The sequence below is a fragment of the Acartia tonsa genome, chromosome 1 (assembly GCF_053477335.1).
Source record: "Acartia tonsa isolate MP-2025a chromosome 1, ASM5347733v1, whole genome shotgun sequence".
NCBI lineage: Eukaryota > Metazoa > Arthropoda > Copepoda > Calanoida > Acartiidae > Acartia > Acartia tonsa.
Window position 1 is genome coordinate 60,617,660 of NC_137260.1, and position 18,148 is coordinate 60,635,807.

Below are 18,148 nucleotides of genomic sequence, written 5' to 3' on the forward strand. Positions count from 1 at the left end.
TTTCTTTAGATAAAATGTTTCTCCTTGTTTTCTTGCTTATAAAAACTTTAGAACTAACAAAAGAAGTGATTAAAAAAAATACTATTTGGCCAGTTATTTTGTTGTGCTAATAGTTAATATTATTTCAGAAACTATAAAAAAATCTGTGAAAATGTCAGCTAACGGTGGAGACAACAGCGCTGGTAGGCTGCAGCAGGCCCAGCAACAAGTCGGGGAGGTCGTTGACATCATGAGGGTCAATGTTGAGAAGGTAAAACTAAAAGTTAGTTTCTCGTATTCATTCGAATCCGGTGGATAGGAACCGGTTCTCATCCATACGAAAAAAAACTATATCTAGCATCGTATAATATCCAGCTTTCTACGAATATAAAAATGTACAATCATAAGATTAAAACCAGTTTTTAGCCCGTGCCTTCGGCACCTCGGGGCTAAAAAAACTGGTTTTAATCTCACAATTGCACATTGTATATCCGCGGAAAGCTGTTTATAATACGATGCGAGAAATAACTATTAAAGCCTTCTTTAAGGACTATGCTCCGCCTTCTGTAAAGATTGAAAAGCTGCTGAATTCTAAATAAAAAATTCTAGAATTAGGTGAATTTTTTCTTAATTGTTGAAATGTAGTATTTAAAAATGTAAATGAGAATCCAAAATAACTTGAAAATTCAAGGTGTCCGGATTTGTATTTTTTTTCAGTCAAAACTTCAATAAACCCTTTTTTGTAGGTTCTAGAAAGAGATACTAAGCTCTCTGAGCTTGACCAGAGGGCTGACAACCTCCAGGAGGGAGCTTCTCAGTTCCAAACTCAGGTCAGTCAAGTTTTATTTGGATATTTTTATTCGCGTCCTATTTTTCATTTTAGTCGTCGGCTAGTTTAAGTTAATTTTACTGACTTAGAGTTCTTTAAGGTTGAAATTGTAATAGAACTACGATTAAATTACTTTCCTTTTACAGTAAAATTTTCGATTTTTTCTAATTTTCTTTGCAGCTACAGTACGATTTTGCCCTGTTACTTTTATTTGAGTGAAAAACAGTCTTAAGATTAATCTAACACGCCTTTTTTTTTATAAAACGGTTCATTGGGTAGAATTTTTATACAGTAAGTAGATAAGTATTTGAAATATTTTCTAAAAGAAAATAAATGAACTTGATTAATATTTATTGTTTTATTTTTAAATAGTGAACATAAATGGTAAGGTTTTATTAGTGCATGAAATCCAGGGTTGTCAAAATTTAGACTCCAGACTACCTTTTAAGTTTAGATAGATTGTTTGCTCTTTTTTTTGTTTACCTTGTAGAATAAAATTGATGGATTAAGTAAAGTTCATAGTAAGTTGTTCATGGAAATCAAACCTTTCCTAAAGTTAAAATTAAAGTTGCTAGCGACGAAACGGACATGAACTATACTAGATCCAAAATATTACACAGTTTAAAACCATATTTATTTTATTGGATAACATTTAGACAAATATTTTAGTTTTGACCTTGTACACTAGAATTATTTTATTTAAGGGGGGGGGGGTTTTAATGCAACCATCTCGTAATCAGTGAGCAAATGGCACTTAGAATTCGAATTTCCATCTATAATTTTGCATGAGTAATCCTTGGTAGGTCTATTTTCCCTAAATCGAACAAAAAGTTGGAAAAGTAACGGCTAACGGCTGGCGGCTCAGCTATTTTGCCATTTTTTTGATATTTATACTGCAAATTAGTCACGAAACCTCTCTCAACATAATACTCTTTTCTACTCCAAAACGCTATCAAACGGTTCTAGACGGTAGCTGTTGGTACTAGAAGTTTTAAAATTGGTTATTGCTATCATTTAACATGAATTAAACCAAAAATATGTTTTAAAAAGTCGATTCCTACGTAATTGATGATGGAAAATAGGCAAAAAACGGCTGAACGGCTGAGCCGCTAGCCGTTACTTTTCCAACTTTTTGTTCGATTTAGGGAAAATAGACCTACCAAGGATTACTCATGCAAAAGTTCAGATCGAAATTCGAATTCTAAGTGTCATTTGCTCACTGATTACGAGATGGTTGCATTAAAAACCCTCCCCTTATGAACTAAGAAAAAGCATCTTATATAAACAAATACATTATTATGAATGATACAAGTTAACTGATTTTGTTCTTGAACTTTTTTCCCATCATGTTTTATCTACCTATCTAATTTTATTCTATCGTCTTGTCCACATAAAAAGAAATGGGGCTGGATTATTGTATAGATATTGTAATCCAAGTTTTCAGTAAATTTGGTATCGTCCTGTTCAGCTGGAAAATCCCTTAGAGCTTATAAGAAACTAGAAGATAGGTTTTGTAATAACTGCTTTTTGGAAGACTTGTGATTTTTTTCGCTGTTAATGATATATTAAAACGTTTTTTGACACTTGGAACACTATTTTTATTCAATGATTCTGACTCTTTACTGCTTTTTAATTTTCTTATTTTAGTATTTAATTTTGTAGTTATCATTCTTTATTCACTAATGCTCTTTTCAATAATAAGATTTCTTATACAATCTTTGTTAAGGCTAACCGCCTGAAGAGAAAGTACTGGTGGCAAAACCTTAAGTTTATGATCATCATTGGCGTCGTCATCGCCGTGGTTCTGCTGATTATCATCGTGTGGGCGTCCAGCGGGTAAACCAAATAAAGTACCAAAGAAATGTGTGCGCGCGTGCAATGCCGCGCACGCTATACTGTTGTCGTCCCCCCGGATGCCGCGTAGTTTTATATCTCTAGTTGTCCCAAGGTAATGTAGATAGGTAGATAGATAGTTGTTGTGAGTGTGCATGAAGCGTGCTGTTTCTTCACCTTTGTTTTCTATGTTGTACTGCCCACGGAAAGGTTTGTACACTCTGAACATTTTCCAAACACATTTCTTGAAAATGCATGTTGCAAATTTTCTTTTTCTTATATTTAACGTTGCAATCGTAGGCGTTCACATGAGGGGTAGGGGGTAATAATGTCCCCCCCCACACACACACAAACACACAGCCTCTGATTATTTCCTTTTTTTAATTTTAACCACTCCTACAACAAAATAACCTAGATATGAGGGGGGGGGGCTTTAACAAACGACAAGAAAATCGTCTATGGGGAAAATACTACACCCATAGCTCCCACCACCATAGAATTTTTAAGTTTTATTTTAACAGACTGGCCAGAGTGTACGTTTTGTACGTTTTGTACGTTACGCATCGAATCTGTGTACGTTCTGAACGTTATTTTGATATGTGTACGTAACGTATTTTGAAATTTGTATTTTTGTACGTTTTACGTTTTTTTAAAAATAATAAGAATCAAATATTAGCAGAAAAGTTATTTGTATGTTTTGTAAGAAAATTTTGGCAAAACAATAGGTGTATTATTTAAATAAATTCAATAATATCTTTTTCATAGAACAAAAATATGTATGTAAATTATGCATATATGTTATTAGAACTTACAGTTTAAATTTATGGATTTGAAATATATGTCCTATAGATATAGTTTAAACTATTGAACAGAAAGAGATATGCAGTTGACTAAATTCAAGTTTAAATGCATTTCATGCTACTTCCCCTTTAATAGATTTTACCATAATTTTTTTCAAATTCTTTATATACTTGGGTAAATTTTCCGAGATATCATATGGTGCACAGTGTAGGATTAAGAAGTCTTATTTTTTGGTATCTTCAGTTTTTAAAGAATAAGAATCAAATATAAGTATAAAAGTATTTGTATATTTATTTGTATTTGTACAAACAGTATTACAAAAATAGTATATTATCTATGATGCAAAGTAGAATGATGTCTATCCGTCTGCTTGTCCGTCTGTATATCAGAAGCTTAATATCTCAGTAACCACTGAACCTATTGTGCTCTACTCTTCATGGAATATACCTAATAGTCCTGTGATGGTTATTGCTATTTTCTTTGGGGGAGGGACACTTAAAGCTTTTTACTTTCTACTAGGATTAGAGGCTTCGTATCCCTCTTTTATAGAATCGTTTGTTGGAAATTTGTCAAAAAAAAATATAAAAAAATATTGTGATTATTTTTTTCATTTAGGCTTCGCCCCAGGGTGCGGTGGGGGTTCCCCCACCCCGCTGATTTGCATTAGTTTACAAAAATAAATTGAGGGGTGGTTGATTTTTTTTTTGGGGGGGGGTTGGGTTTCCCACACTCTAAGAAAATAGCCTAAAACTAGCCTAGACTAGTAGATATATTCCCTGAAGATTAGAATTTATAACCCAATCTGTTCAGCGGCTACCAAGATCTTAAGCTTTAGACAGACAGGCATTGATTTACTTTGTATTAAAGACTAGTATTTTCTGAGATCTTTAGCAATAGACAAAATAACCCTATATCCTATTATATGTTTATCCTATAAATCCTTTTTTTTTCTGTAACAAAGAATCTCGCTAACTGCTGAACCGACATGATCTTTGTGAGGTTGTAGGCTATTTTCTCTGTCCTTCCATATCCCTTCAAGAACCTGTATTCAAAATGGTAGAAAAATAGCCTAAAACCATCTCGGTAACTGTGTGAAGTAGTTATGAAAATCTTAAGCATCAGACAAAATATATTTAATAGAATATACTTAGTATGTAATAACAGGATGTATGTCTCTCTGTCAGTTTATTTGTACCGAAGGTTCTCGCTAACCGCTAAACCGATTTGGTTCTCTTTTACAGGGTAGCTTCTCATAGGTCCTGGGAGAGGGTACAACCACCCTCCCAAGAGAAACTACTCTTAGAAAAAAATCACAACCCTTCCCCTATTTTTTCTTTCTTTTTAAAATTGAAATCAGAAATGGGGGTGGTCTACTCCCCCTTCCCTCACTAAAAAAATTATTAGCGAATCTACTCTATAATCACTTTGTCAGTCCGTTATGCTATCAGAGAAACGTGATTTTCTCGGCTCCTGTTTTTTGATTGAATAAGTTCACATTCTACATATTTTCATTGAGATTTGCCTTTTGGTTACTTACTTACTTGTTTACTTGATGGTATAATCTTCAATGACTCCATTCTGAAGTTCTGTAGAAGATGTCAGTCCATATCGGTTAACTTATGCTCGTTCATCCATATTATTAACTTGCTTCTGAATTTTTTCACTGGCGTTGTATGTTTTAATTCACTAGGCAAACTGTTCCAAATTTCAACTATTCTGTTTGTAAAGAAATTTTTTCTGCAATCAATTCTGCATCTCTCCTTAGTAAGGTTGAATTCATCTGCTTGTAACCTTGTTGTTCTAGAATTTTGAGATCTCTGTCCAACCATTTTTATATTACATTTTATATTACCAATGCCGTGAATAATTTTATAGGCCTGTAATAAGTCAAACATAATTCTTCTTTTCTGTAAACTCCAAATGTTCAATTCCTTCAACTGATCAACATAATCTTTTGCCTGCAGGCCTGATATCATACCAAGGGCTCTGATTTGAACTTGTTCCAGAATATTAATATCACCAAGCAACCATGGTGACCAAGCAGCACTAGAAAATTCGAGATGTGGACGAACATATTGTTTAAAAAGATTTAAAAATACATATTTGTCCCTGTAGTGGAAACAACGTGAAATCTGACCTAGAACAGATCTTGCTCTGCCTGCAGCTTCTTGGCAATGTTCAGATGGCTTTAAATTTGAAGTAATCTTCACACCAATATCCTTTTCTGTATCAACACTTTGCAACACATCTCCATTTATGTTGTACTGATAATTTGGGTTATTCTTGCCAAAATGCATTACCTTACATTTCTTAGTATTAAATTCCATTGACCACTTTGAACTCCACTCAAAAAGATTGTCCAGACATTTTTGTAGCAACACTTTATCATTGTCACTTTTAATTCTTTTAGCTATTTTTGTATCATCAGCGAATTTTCTTAACATTTCAATTAGATTTGTCACTGCTTCGTCTATATCATTAATATAAATGATAAACAGGATAGGTCCTAAAACACTTCCCTGTGGGACACCAGAGCTAACAGCAGCCTCATCAGATAGAAAACCATTAACTGTAACCCATTGTTTTCTATTTGTTAGCCAATCCTTGATCCATTTCAAAACATTTCCATTTATACCATGAGCCTTTAATTTACTACACAGTTTTTGGTGGGATATTTTGTCAAAGGCTTTACTAAAATCCAGGTATACAACATCAACAGGGTCTCCAGCATCAATGAATTTAGTTATAAGGTCCATAAATTCAATTAAATTAGTTTGGCAAGACCTGTTAGAAGTAAATCCATGTTGTGATTCTCGCAAAAGATTGTATCTTATAAGGTGGTCAGTTATTGCATCTCTAATAATACTTTCAAGTAATTTACATACTGTACTGGTTAAGGATACTGGCCTGTAATTAGCTGCAACTCCCTTTGCTCCCTTTTTGAATAAAGGAACAACTTTGGCACGTTTCCAGTCTTCAGGTACACACTCTTGGTCAATAGACTGTTGAAAAAGTATTCTAAGAGGCTCAATTAGTTGCTCTTTTAAATTCTTTAAAATTGATGTAGAAATTCCATCTGGACCTGGAGCTTTACCAAATTTCAATGAGTCAATCTTGTTTCTAACTTCTTCATCAGTGACAGTAATCCTCATTAACTCATCTTCAACGTTCATGTTAGGTATATCTTGATAAGCACCTGTATCAGAAGTAAACACACTGCTAAATTGATTATTTAAAATATCTGCCATCTTCTTGCTGTCGCCAGTAACTTGACCATTTTCATCAATTAGTGGACCTATACCTGTGTGGTTACTTAACTTTGATTTGATATATTTGTTAAAACAGTTCTTGCCCTCATTTCCACTCTTTTTGGATATCTTGACCTCTATTTTCCTCTTAGCCCTTCTTATTGCCTTTCTAAGTTCCTTTTCAGTCTCATGGTAAACTTTTTTATCATTATCACTGTTTGTAATTTTCATCCTTTTGTACAAAACTGTTTTTCTACGTTGTAATCTTTTAATGTGACCATTCATCCAAATTGGTTTAGAGCTGTTATCACTTCTGTTACTAATAGGAACGTTCTTCTTTATTACTTCATTTATGACACTTTTAAAACTTTGCCAGTTACTTTCAATATTATCACTGTTAAGAACATTTGACCAGTTTTTATTTAACAAATTGTTTTTCATCTCATCATAATTAGCTTTAGACCAATCTAGTTTCACCTCGTTATTTTCATTCACTAAAAAGTCAACACAACTATGGATTAATAGCATAACATGATCACTGTTAGAAAGAGGGCCTAAATTTTCAACACTAATAACACAATCATTGTTTGACAGTACTAGATCCAGAATATTATTTTTACGATGGGTTGGGAAGTCAATATACTGGACAAAATTATTATCAATACAACTGTTCATAAAATCTCGGCTAAAATTATCACTTGTCAAGTTTCTCCAATCAATATTTGGTAAATTAATATCACCTATTATCAAACTGTCTTTGGGTGCAGCCCTGACAACTTCACAGAGCATATTATAGTTTAACACTGAGCTACTTGGTGGACGATAAATTAAAAATATATTTAAATCACAAATACTGGTCTTCACTTTAAAATGTACATATTGGTTAAAATCATTTATTTTGTCAATTGATAAAATAACTAGTCCTTTTCTAGCATAAACTAACAAACCCCCACCAATGCCATTGGTAGTGTCTGTTCTATCACTTCTAAGGTCTTTGATTAGTTCAAAACCTTTAATATTAAGAATATTATCATCAATGTTTTCATTGCACCAACTTTCAGTTATTAGTATAAGATCTGGTTTGTAATCAAAAGCAGTTGCCTCCAAGTCTGGTAACTTACTTAAAATACTTTGAGCATTTAAGTATAATGTTTTTAAACCCCCACCACCAATTTTATCACTTTTGATCACTGAGTCCTGCCGCCCCTTCCCCTAGGGTTGGGTCCTAGGGTTTCTTTAAGGTTTGTCTATTTGTTGCAGTGCTAGATCGATTCCTAGATGTATAGGTTTTGGTGATTTTCACAACTCATATTCCTGATAGACGGTTGTAATTTTCAGGGATTGTATTAGTTTTCATTCTTAATACTTCCACTAAATTTCATTGAGATTTGCTTATTGGTTGGGGGGCTGAATTTATTCCTAGATTTTCACGTTAGGTATTATATATTTTTAAAAGGTTTTGTGATTTATTTAAATAAGTCAAATGCTTATTTTTTACGACACTACTCTATAGTTTATATAGTTCCCAGATTTCCATCCATAACTTTTGAGCTTCGCTACTTAAGGATGTTGTCATCCTTGTTTTTTAATTTTTATTTTTAAATTAAAAAATGGGTTTTTGAATTCAACTCCCCCCCCCCCCCTAATCAAGTTCCTCTAGAGGCCTCTAAGGGCGTAGTCGCTGGTCCTTATAATAGGATATACTTTGTACAAAATAACAGAATGTCTGTTTGTTTGAACCAAAGAATCTCGCTAACCACGGAACCGATATGGTTCTCCTTAACAGGATAGCTTCTCATAGGTTTTTGGAAGTTTTATAACTATTTTGGGGAAGAGTATCACCATCCACCCTCCCAAGAGAAATTGACTTTAGAAAAAAAACTACCTCTTCCCCCCAAAAATGAATTTTAATTGCGATTTTAAGTTAATTTTTTTCCAGATGTCTATAAATAACTTTTGAGCTTCGCTACTTATGTATGTTCTCATCCATGTTTTTTTTATTGAAATCAACTCTCCCCTCATCAAGTGCCCCTAGAGGCCTTTAGGAGCATAGACGCTAGTTCTTTTGAATAGAGTAATAGGATATCTTGTGTCTATCAGTTCGCTATGGTTCTCCTTTACAGGTAGCTGCTAGTAGACTTAAATGTATTGATAATAGGTAACTAGGAAATTATTTAACTTATTTTTATTAGGAATGTACGTTTTTTGTACGTTTTTTTTTACTTTTTTATGTACGTAACGTATTTTTTTGTGTACGTTATGTACGTTTTTTATTTTTAAAATTGGCTGGCCAGTCTGTATTTATGTTTTCTTTTAAAAAAATCATTTACATCATTATAAGGCAGGGGTTTATATTCTGCACAAGGTTTATTTTTTTCCCTGCTACAAATTTTTTTATTTTTTTCCCCCTAGTTTTTCTCACCAAGAAGGGGGAAAATTGAAAAATATTTAAAGAACTCTAAATTTTATTTATTTTATCCCTCCTACCACCCATTTTTTTTTGTTTTTTTCTCCAAGGAGGGGGGGGGGGGAAATGGAAAAAATGTTTTTAGTTTTCCTAACTTTTACATTTTTTTCCCCTCCAACCACTTATTTTTTATTTCCCCCCCCCCCCCCCCCCTGAGCAGGGGATCCCATGTAGAATATACACCCCTGTTATAAGGTTGGTGACGAGTGAAATAGCATCTTTAATGACAAAAATTATTAGAGAAAATGACCGTGATCAAAGGGACTGACAGATTTATGCATTGTTGAAAAAATGTTATAATCACTCCTTTCCACCTTAAACAGAATTCAATCACATCTTCCATAATATTTGTTCCAGTATTTCAAAACTACCTTTTTTTCACTGATGAAGAGAGAGGGCAAGGGAAGATAAGTTAATCCCAACCTCTTAAATAATGGTTAGATTCTCCCTATAGAAACTACTAAAGATTTAGAAGAATTTTTTTCCGCTTTTGTTCTCTCTCTCTTTTATTCTTATCCTCATTTTTTTATTGCTTGTTAATAATTTGCAAATATAGAAGATCCATGTAGGTAGGTATTTAAATTTTTGCATGTTTGTCATTTGTTACATAATTTTATTATTAATCTATTTATTGCGTCCATCTTTATATCACTATATGATTTAGTATTTACATTTGATTTTATTTATGGAGGTGGGCGGATGTGCCCCTTTTTTATTTAAACAGGAGCTTTATAATGTGAGACTGCAATGTTCTGTAGAATGGTATTTGCATAAATTCATTAAAAATGGAACTATGAAGAACTGTGGCGCCGGCTTGACCAGCTGTCACCTAAAACAATCATATCTGTGATAATTTAAAAATACAGCAGGAAATTGTAGTTCCGCCGCCTTTTTTCTTCATTGTTGTACCCCATTAAAGCAACAAGCAAGCAAAATATCAGTGCTGCAATCTTGATTTGTCTGAGTTTCTTTGTGTTATAAAAAAAAGTGACACATCCGCCTCCCTCCTTAAAATATTTTTTTGTGTGCGCCGTACATTACATTATTTTTTTTTTAGTCATTCTCAGTAGCCTGGTCATTTAATGATCTTTAACAATATTGTATATATAGGCTGCTTCGACAGTTTTAGCGTAATATACAAAATAACTTGTTGTTGCGCTATTAAGGGAAAGAATTGTTCTTGATTTAGTAAAGGAATGTTATTTTGTTATCGAATATCAATTTTGAACTAAATATAACCTCATACTTATTTCACTAATAGCTTTTAAAATTGTCTTTTAGTTTTAGATGCATTGTACTTAAAAAAATTAATAAAATATGTATAATTCCAGATCAAGCAGCAGTGAGGTAACAACCGTAGCTCCTGCTCCCGCCCCTGTCACTCACCAAGCCTAAATTGGTGCGCGGCACTCTGCACAAGAACAGCTCATCAATCGATCAATCAAGTCGAGATCCTAAAAATTGCGCGGTATTGTCCTCATCCTAAACTAGACAACAGATTTTGTTTTCTTATTTTAACTTGTTAATATTTTTAAATTTTCCTCATCCAGTGATTTTTTCCCTTTATTGATATTTAACAAATAGAATAGTTTTAGATAATCCAGCATAATCATTAAACAAATATTTTTAAATTTTAAAAATTGATTCTTCATAAAAAGAATTGTATGCATTTTTGTATATTTATAAAAAAGATTTAATTTATTTATGCAAGTTTAAGTTATAGCACTTCTGATTCCATCTTTAAAAAAAAAACAATTTATTATTGATTATGAAACTTTATAATACAGTGCTATTAACTTTCCTGTTTTTTAGAAAAATGTAATAAAAATCGCACAATTGTTGTATATATGGGTTGTATGATGTAGTTAATGTTTGTATTGTTTTCATTTTAATGTTGAAATTGTAATATTTTATCTAAAACATATAAGCTTTAGTTAATCATTAGTACTTTGCCTAGGTATTTATAAGTAAATTAAGTTCTTAAAATATTTTGAAATGTATATCTTATGTCAAAATACGATACAGTCACTTTCTATTATACTAACAGCACATTCTAACTATCAAACATATTGCCTATTTCTGGCATTATGCTTTTTTTCTTTCTTAAAATCGTATTTTCTAGATAGAAAAAAATAGTTTATTATTGGTTTTGCACTTAAGAAACTTAACCTTTAAAAAAACTATTTTTAACTACCTATCTATCTTTCTGTGATCAAATATTTAGGCTCTTTGGCTTCCAATATTTCATATTACCCAGTTTTAAATTAATATGTATGATAGGGTTCCACAGATTTATACATGTTGAAGTACAATAACCAAATCAAATAATATAAAAGATACATTGAAAATAATTCATTCAAAAATAGCAACTTTAATTCAAATTCCTTGAGAGAGGTTTTATATTTATATTTTTTAAGACGGTCAGTTTTTTGTATTCTAACATGGCTCAATCTATAGGTACCCCTATTTAAAATTCTACTATTTTATATTTTAGTTTTACAAATATTATTTGATTATTATTCCATATTTACTTTATATTTCCAGATTAAATATGAATAGTAATGATGTTGTTCTTAATAGTTAGCTTTATTCTTATTCCTTCCGCTTCTTTGATAGGTATTTTTTTGTTACATAGCTACTCTACAACATTTATGTTCATTGGTCTGTTAGGAAGGTCTGCTATACTTTTGCATATCACTTGATTGGAATCATGTACATGCACGATGTGAAATTTTTGATTGGAACAATATTAAGATAATTTTTATCCACTAAATTAGAGGTTAAATGATATCAAATAAGAGTTTTATTCTTATTAGTAGTAAGTTAGATTATCAACTAAATAATAAGAGTAGGTACGGTATGCCTGTCAGTATGTCAGAGAATTATTTCCCTGATTATCTTACATTTTTATTGACGGATTTTAACAAATGAGTCATACTTGATGATTGATAGATAATACTTTTTACTGAGACATTTTTTCATTGTTTTTATTTTATTGTGCTACATATTTTTCCTACTTTTCTAAAAACAAGATTAAACCAGTCTTTTCAGCCCCAAGGGGCAATCTGCAGTGGTTAACAAAACTGGAAATATACTGGAAAATTTATTATTTTTTGTAGCACCTGTTAGCGGAGGAGATTATGCAAGTCAATCCATTATCAAAGAGGAAACTTAAGATTCTTCTTATTTTAACTTTAATTTCATATCTATGTAGAAATTAAAATAATTTTAATCCTTACATTAGGGAGGTAGGGGACATTAGACTGTTTATTCTTTTGGTAACTTAAGTTAAACACGCTTTCTGGTTAAAAACTTTGGGTACTATTCAGGGGCGTCCAAGCTTTTTTTTTTTGGGGGGGGTAAAAAATTTTAGGGGGGGGGGGTAATTCGTGTTTGGGGGGGGTAAAATGGCGCGCGAAGCGCGCCGAAATTTTTTTTACCCCCCCCAAAATTTTTACCCCGGGGGTAAAATTTGATTGGGGGGGGTAATTACCTCCTTAAAGTCTGTTGGGGGGGGTAAATACTCCCCCCAAATCTGTTGGGGGGGGGTAATTACCCCCCCCAAACTAATTTACCCCGGGGGTAAAATTTTTGGGGGGGGTAATTTAATTATGAAAAAAAAGCACCTACCTAATCTATTAAGTTAATAAGTACTATCCTATAACATAAAGTGGTAAGTAAGGTTTATTTGACTATAGCTTCAGATTTCATTACTTTTAATACTGAGTTCTCCTTTTTAGGAAAGCTTCACATAGATCCCATGATGGTTCCACACTATTATAGGTCAATCCTTTGAGTGGTTTTAGGCTATTTTTCTCCTCCCTTTTTACCCTTTAGAAAACACGAGTTCTTAGATGCTAAGGGCGCCACTACTATTCAAATATATAGTAGTATCTCATTCTTTAGAACATAAAAATACAATAATTAACTCACTAACCAATGAACCAATATGATTATACATTAAAGTGAAGCGTCTTATAGGTCCTGGTAAGTTTTATAACTAGTTTTGAGACACCCTGACATCCTCCCAAAAGAAATCGCCTATAGAAATTCTTTTTCATTATTTAATGAAATATTTAATTTAGTTAGGTATCTATTTTATGGAATCTTCAGTGCTTTACAATTACATCATAGATCCCCGGGATGGTTTAGGGGGGGGGGCGGAGATTACTCCCTCCCCCCCCCAAAAAAAAATTTTTCAGTAAAATTTTTTTTTTAAGAACATTCAATTTGGGGGGGGGGTAAATACCCCCCCAAAAAATTTTTTTATAAAGAACATTTATTTTGGGGGGGGTAATTACCCCCCCCCCAAAATCGTTTGGGGGGGTAAATACCCCCCCCAAAATCGTTGGGGGTGCCTACGGCACCCCCAAGGTAGGGGTAAATTTTTTTTGGGGGGGTATTGTTCAAAAAATTTTGGGGGTGCCAAATGGCCCATTACCCCCCCCCCTTGGACGCCTATGGTACTATTACTGAATCCTGATTGTTTGGTTTGAATTAGAAGTGTCCAAACTTTAACCAATAGATTTTCTTTCATCAATATGCATGAGATTATTTTGTTTATCATAATTGGGGGTTACATCAATTTATTATCTATTGTCTTATTAAAAACCGTGTTTAGATCCTCTGCTAGTATCTAATCTTTATTCTTGCGGTACTCTCATTGTTTGCAACCTTACCTTAAAATACGATTCAATTTTTTTAGATAATGAAGTCATAACTAAGGGTTGGGCCGGATATCCGGCATCAAAAATCAGCCGGTATCCGGATAGTTTATATATATCCGTTATCGGCCGTATATTGAAAATGACCGGATGTCCGGCCCAACCCTATTCATAACCAGCAATTTAAAAGAATCTTAAAATCTCCGTTTGAATTAGATAGAAGAAGGAAATTATACATATTTCAAGATACAGGAGCCTGGACGTGTCATCGTCCATCTGGTTTCATTAGAGGTACTTTATTTAATACATCTATAATACAAAGTAGAACGATGTCTGTCTGTCTGTCCCTTAAGATCTCGGTAACCACTGAACCGATCGGATTCTACTCTTCAGAGTATCTACCTATTGGTCGTGTGGTGGTTTTAAGCTATTTTCTTGGGGGGTGGGACACCCCCAACCCCCCCCAAAAACAACCAAAAAATCCCCCCCATTTTTTTTTTTTGCTTAAGATTTCCTTTGTCCGTTATTTTTTATTTTAGAAGATTTCCTTGGTCCTTTTTTTTGAAGGAGATTTCCATGGTCCTTTACGATTTTTGCCTTAATTTTTTTTATCACCTCTTGGGGCAAAGCCCCTAGAGGCTAGGGGCGAAGCCGCTTGTAATAATACAAAGTAGAATGTTGTCTGTCCATCAGTCTGTCTGTCCCTTAAAATTTCAGTAACCACTGAACCGATTGGATTCTACCCTTCAGGGAATATACATACTGATCCTGTGGTGGTTTTAAGCTATTTTCTTGGGACGTGAGACACCCCCAACCCCCCTCAAAAAAATCCCCTTCAATTTTTCTTTTTAAAATCGTTTGAAATTAGTGGTTGCAACACCAAATACTTAATTTTTTAAATTCTTTTTTTAAATTACCTCTTGAGGCAATGCCTCTAGAGGCTAAGGGAGAATCGCTAGTTTAATACAAAGTAGTCTGTCTGTCTAAAGCTCAGATCTTTCTAACTGCTTAACAGAGAATATACTTATTGGTCCTGTAGTGTTTTAAGCTACTTTCAGGAGGAGGGGGGGGGGAGCTTCTTATTATCAAATATATTATCTTCGTTTAATAAAAAAACTAAAAGCTAGATAGATTAGTTATTATAGATATCTTTCTGTGGATAGCAAAATTAAAGGGCTAACAAAACTGGTTTTAATTTTAAAAATTGTATTTTATTTGATGCGATACATGATTTTTCAGTAGGTATGGCCCAAAATCGGTTCTTAACCGAAACCTTTAGACTAACATTATGATAATCTAGGGCGATGCTGACCTTTACATATCATCCGAGACCTCGAGTCCCAGCTATGACCTGGACCAACATTCATTTAGTAGCACAACCTGTGGCCTTGATGTGATAGAGATTGACCAATATGTCGAGAGGCCACTTTTTGTAGGTGGGATTTTCATTTTTAACTCAATTTTATGTTTAAGTAAAAAATATTGTATTTTCATTGATAAGAACTACAGTAAAATATTGCGACACTTTTCAATAATTTCATTGCTGGAAAATTTCATATTTCTTTCAGTAGCGAAGCTACTTGATAAATAACTTTGTCTGTTTGCCTTCAGTCCGTAACGTAATGGGAGAAATAGGAGTTTCTTAGCTATTATTCAAGATAGACGGCTAAATTTTTTGTTATTACTTCCTTTACCAATAATCAATCTATTACGTAATTTAATTTGTGTGTCTTGTCAACCATGCTACAAAAAAATATAAAAATTTGTGAGAAAGGTTTTGTGATTTTTTTCTCTAATATTTTTCTATTCCTGATTGAACAAATTATTATATGCTCTTTAACGTCCGTATCCCATCCAAGATTTTTTTGTGCTTCGCAACTTATGGATGTTGTCATTCTTGTTCTTCAGATGAATTATTGCAATACAAATTTCATAATTTATATAGCTATAGCTAGTCTACTAGTCTTGAGGTAAAAATAGGGTCCAATCTTTTCTTAAAGTAAGTCGTTCAGAGATATTAAGCTTCGGACAATCTATTTTTTTTTGCCCATGTAATGTTTTTTTCAACACCCGTGTTTATTAAGGTGTTTACGGGCATCCACAGTATCCAATAAGCAAGTACAAACTAACCGTCACAATTTACAAACCCACGGCTGACCCATTTGCCGAGGGCTACGCTGATTCCCAGCCACCACCAAGTACATATGATGACATCAGCAGCGGAGCTGATGGTGATCCTACCGAGGATTATGAATTGTACGGCGATGAACGGTCGGCTATTAGTCTTCTTTGGCCCGTTATCTCTGGCATTTTAGAGATTGCTATTGATGTTCTCTTGTAGCATTAGGAGTAATTTTTGTTTTGTTGTGAATTGTTTTAGTATCGCAGCTACTCTATAATTAATAGGTATGGGTCTTAGCCTTTTCGAAGTATTTTATATAAGTTTACTTAAATTATTTTCTGATTTTAGGAAATAATAAATCAAAAATTAGTTGGTTTTCTAATGATATACAATATAGTCAGGTTTTTGATGAACTGAAGGCTTCCATTCACCCTCCGGCAAAAATTAAGGCGAGTAAATACACCTACTAAATAAGAAAGTGTCAAGTCACACCCCTTTAAACTTAAAGGGGTTGTAAAAAACGATGTCCTTAATTTACCAACCATTTGATGCTGGTTTATCTTCAGAATGTTTATTGTTCAGGGAGGTGTATTCACCCACCTGTCAATAAAATCACATCCTTCTTGTCTGTATTAAACCCTTCCCCTCCCCCCCCCCTTTCCTCCCCTCACCCGCTTAAGTCTGGTTAAAGGAGAGTGTCAAAAATCATAAGGGCGTGGAGAGGGGATGGGGGGGGGTGGGTTCTGTCAAAATTTTTGGGTTCGGGCCTGGTCACGGACTGCTAAAGTTATTTTTTCATGATTGTTGTCTAATTTGCTGCGCTACTAATGGACAACAATATTCCTAGTTTATTTTATGGGCACAAACTTAAAATAAGTTCTCAAAATTGTACAAACTAAAATTTTAAGAAAGCATAAGAAAGTTTTGATACCTATTGAATATTATAAAGTAAAAACAATGTTTTTAAAGATACAATCCGTTATGAAATATTCCTATAAGATATCTGTGATGTATTTATAACGTAAAAAAATAACCTTTTTAATTAGTAATGTTTGTTAAATCAGTTAGAAAATATTGATAGGGTTATTTATATTAAACTTCCTACATTTTTTAGGCCTTTTTTCAGTTTTCATTGAAGTATTGAATTAAGGCGAGGAAGTCCAAGGGACATAGGCCATTTTTTATTGAAAAAAATATATTTTAGATTTACGTACATTTCAAATTGCTGTGATTCAGAAACATATCTGTCTTTAAAACTGATTACATTAAATATATTGATTGTTTGTAGACATATTGGTTTTATACTTTAAGCAGTTTGGCTGTGCGTCACATCAGAATTTAAAAGATTTTCGTTTTACAGTTCAAACAAAATTATCCATTAATAGTTAATAGTTTATTAGTTAAGAGCTCGCCAACCACTGAACAGACTGAAGTCGCTGGATTGTTTTGGGCTACAAGTATACAATCTTTAGACTTTAAGTCTTTCAGGCATTCCTTTTGAACAAAATTACTTGTTTAAATTTGTCTTATTTCTATTCATTGATATTTAATAACAAAAGAATAGATATTTATCGCATCGTATTAACATTAATGTACTATTATCAAAATTAAGATCATTTTTAAAATCTTATGATTGTACATTTTTACATTCATAGAAAACTTGATATAATACGATGCTAGACAAAAATTTTCCGTATGGCTGAAAAACGGTTCTAATCCAACGGATATTAATCGGTTTCAAATGAATACGGGAAAATCTTATTATTTTTTTGTTATTCTAAGACTGTCGAGCTAATTAACTTCCAGATTAGATGTTGGGATGGTTGTTTTCTCTGCGGTGCTTTAGATCAAAATTATCCTTGCTAAAATATCTCATATTTCTATTCATGATTTTGAAATGAGAAAAAAAATCGATTTATTTATTGTTAATCTGTTTTTAAACCCGTTATATAATGTCCTTATCATTAATCCTTATTGAATGCCACGTAGAGTTGATAAATGTCGTATTCCATTAAACATGGTGGCCAACTTTTTAAAAATTAAAATATTTTTACGTATGCCTTTTCTTTTAAACAAACATTTAGAAATTGAGATTAATTTAGAATTATCAGAGTGGCGTTCTTATGATTTCCCCCTTCACATTATACTGTAAAAAATAGTATTAAATGTATGAAAATGTAGGGTTTATTTATAATCGTTATCAAA

At 32.9% G+C, this 18,148-nt stretch overlaps 2 protein-coding genes across 6 annotated transcripts in view; both read left to right on the forward strand.

The window, feature by feature from the left end:
- The first annotated feature begins 132 nt into the window (after positions 1 to 132).
- LOC145325565 (vesicle-associated membrane protein 3-like) lies at positions 133 to 11,702 on the forward strand. 2 transcript variants are annotated; one of them, XR_013881521.1, is made up of 4 exons: positions 133 to 250; positions 726 to 809; positions 2,535 to 2,756; positions 10,489 to 11,702. XR_013881521.1 is itself a non-coding variant. In XM_080168541.1 (4 exons), the coding sequence occupies exons 1-4, from the start codon at positions 152 to 154 to the stop codon at positions 10,550 to 10,552; spliced, it is 357 nt and encodes a 118-aa protein (XP_080024667.1). In that variant the 5' UTR covers positions 133 to 151; the 3' UTR covers positions 10,553 to 11,702. The 2 variants fall into 2 exon arrangements, 1 of the variants encoding a protein (XP_080024667.1); XM_080168541.1 differs by having other exon boundaries at positions 2,535 to 2,644.
- The window catches only part of LOC145325535 (UPF0669 protein v1g209471-like), a 7,063-nt gene continuing 560 nt past the window's right edge, over positions 11,646 to 18,148 (forward strand). The window contains exons 1-6 of one of the 4 annotated variants that reach the window (XM_080168516.1): positions 11,646 to 11,773; positions 12,277 to 12,321; positions 14,036 to 14,112; positions 15,122 to 15,257; positions 15,906 to 16,227; positions 16,345 to 17,232. In XM_080168516.1, the coding sequence (XP_080024642.1) occupies positions 11,719 to 11,773; positions 12,277 to 12,321; positions 14,036 to 14,112; positions 15,122 to 15,257; positions 15,906 to 16,162 (570 nt within the window). In that variant the 5' untranslated portion in view covers positions 11,646 to 11,718 and the 3' untranslated portion in view covers positions 16,163 to 16,227; positions 16,345 to 17,232. Of the gene's footprint in view, positions 11,774 to 12,276; positions 12,322 to 14,035; positions 14,113 to 15,121; positions 15,258 to 15,905; positions 16,228 to 16,344; positions 17,233 to 18,148 lie in introns of those variants that run through there. The other 3 variants (XM_080168523.1, XM_080168532.1, XM_080168528.1) reach the window with 3 other exon arrangements.

Bases quoted from the DNA above. Each gene is read 5' to 3' on its own strand.
- LOC145325565 (XM_080168541.1), top strand. From the start codon at position 152: ATGTCAGCTAACGGTGGAGACAACAGCGCTGGTAGGCTGCAGCAGGCC. The intron at 251-725 runs GTAAAACTAAAA...CCTTTTTTGTAG, and splicing joins TGAGGGTCAATGTTGAGAAG to GTTCTAGAAAGAGATACTAA. The intron at 810-2,534 runs GTCAGTCAAGTT...ATCTTTGTTAAG, and splicing joins CTTCTCAGTTCCAAACTCAG to GCTAACCGCCTGAAGAGAAA.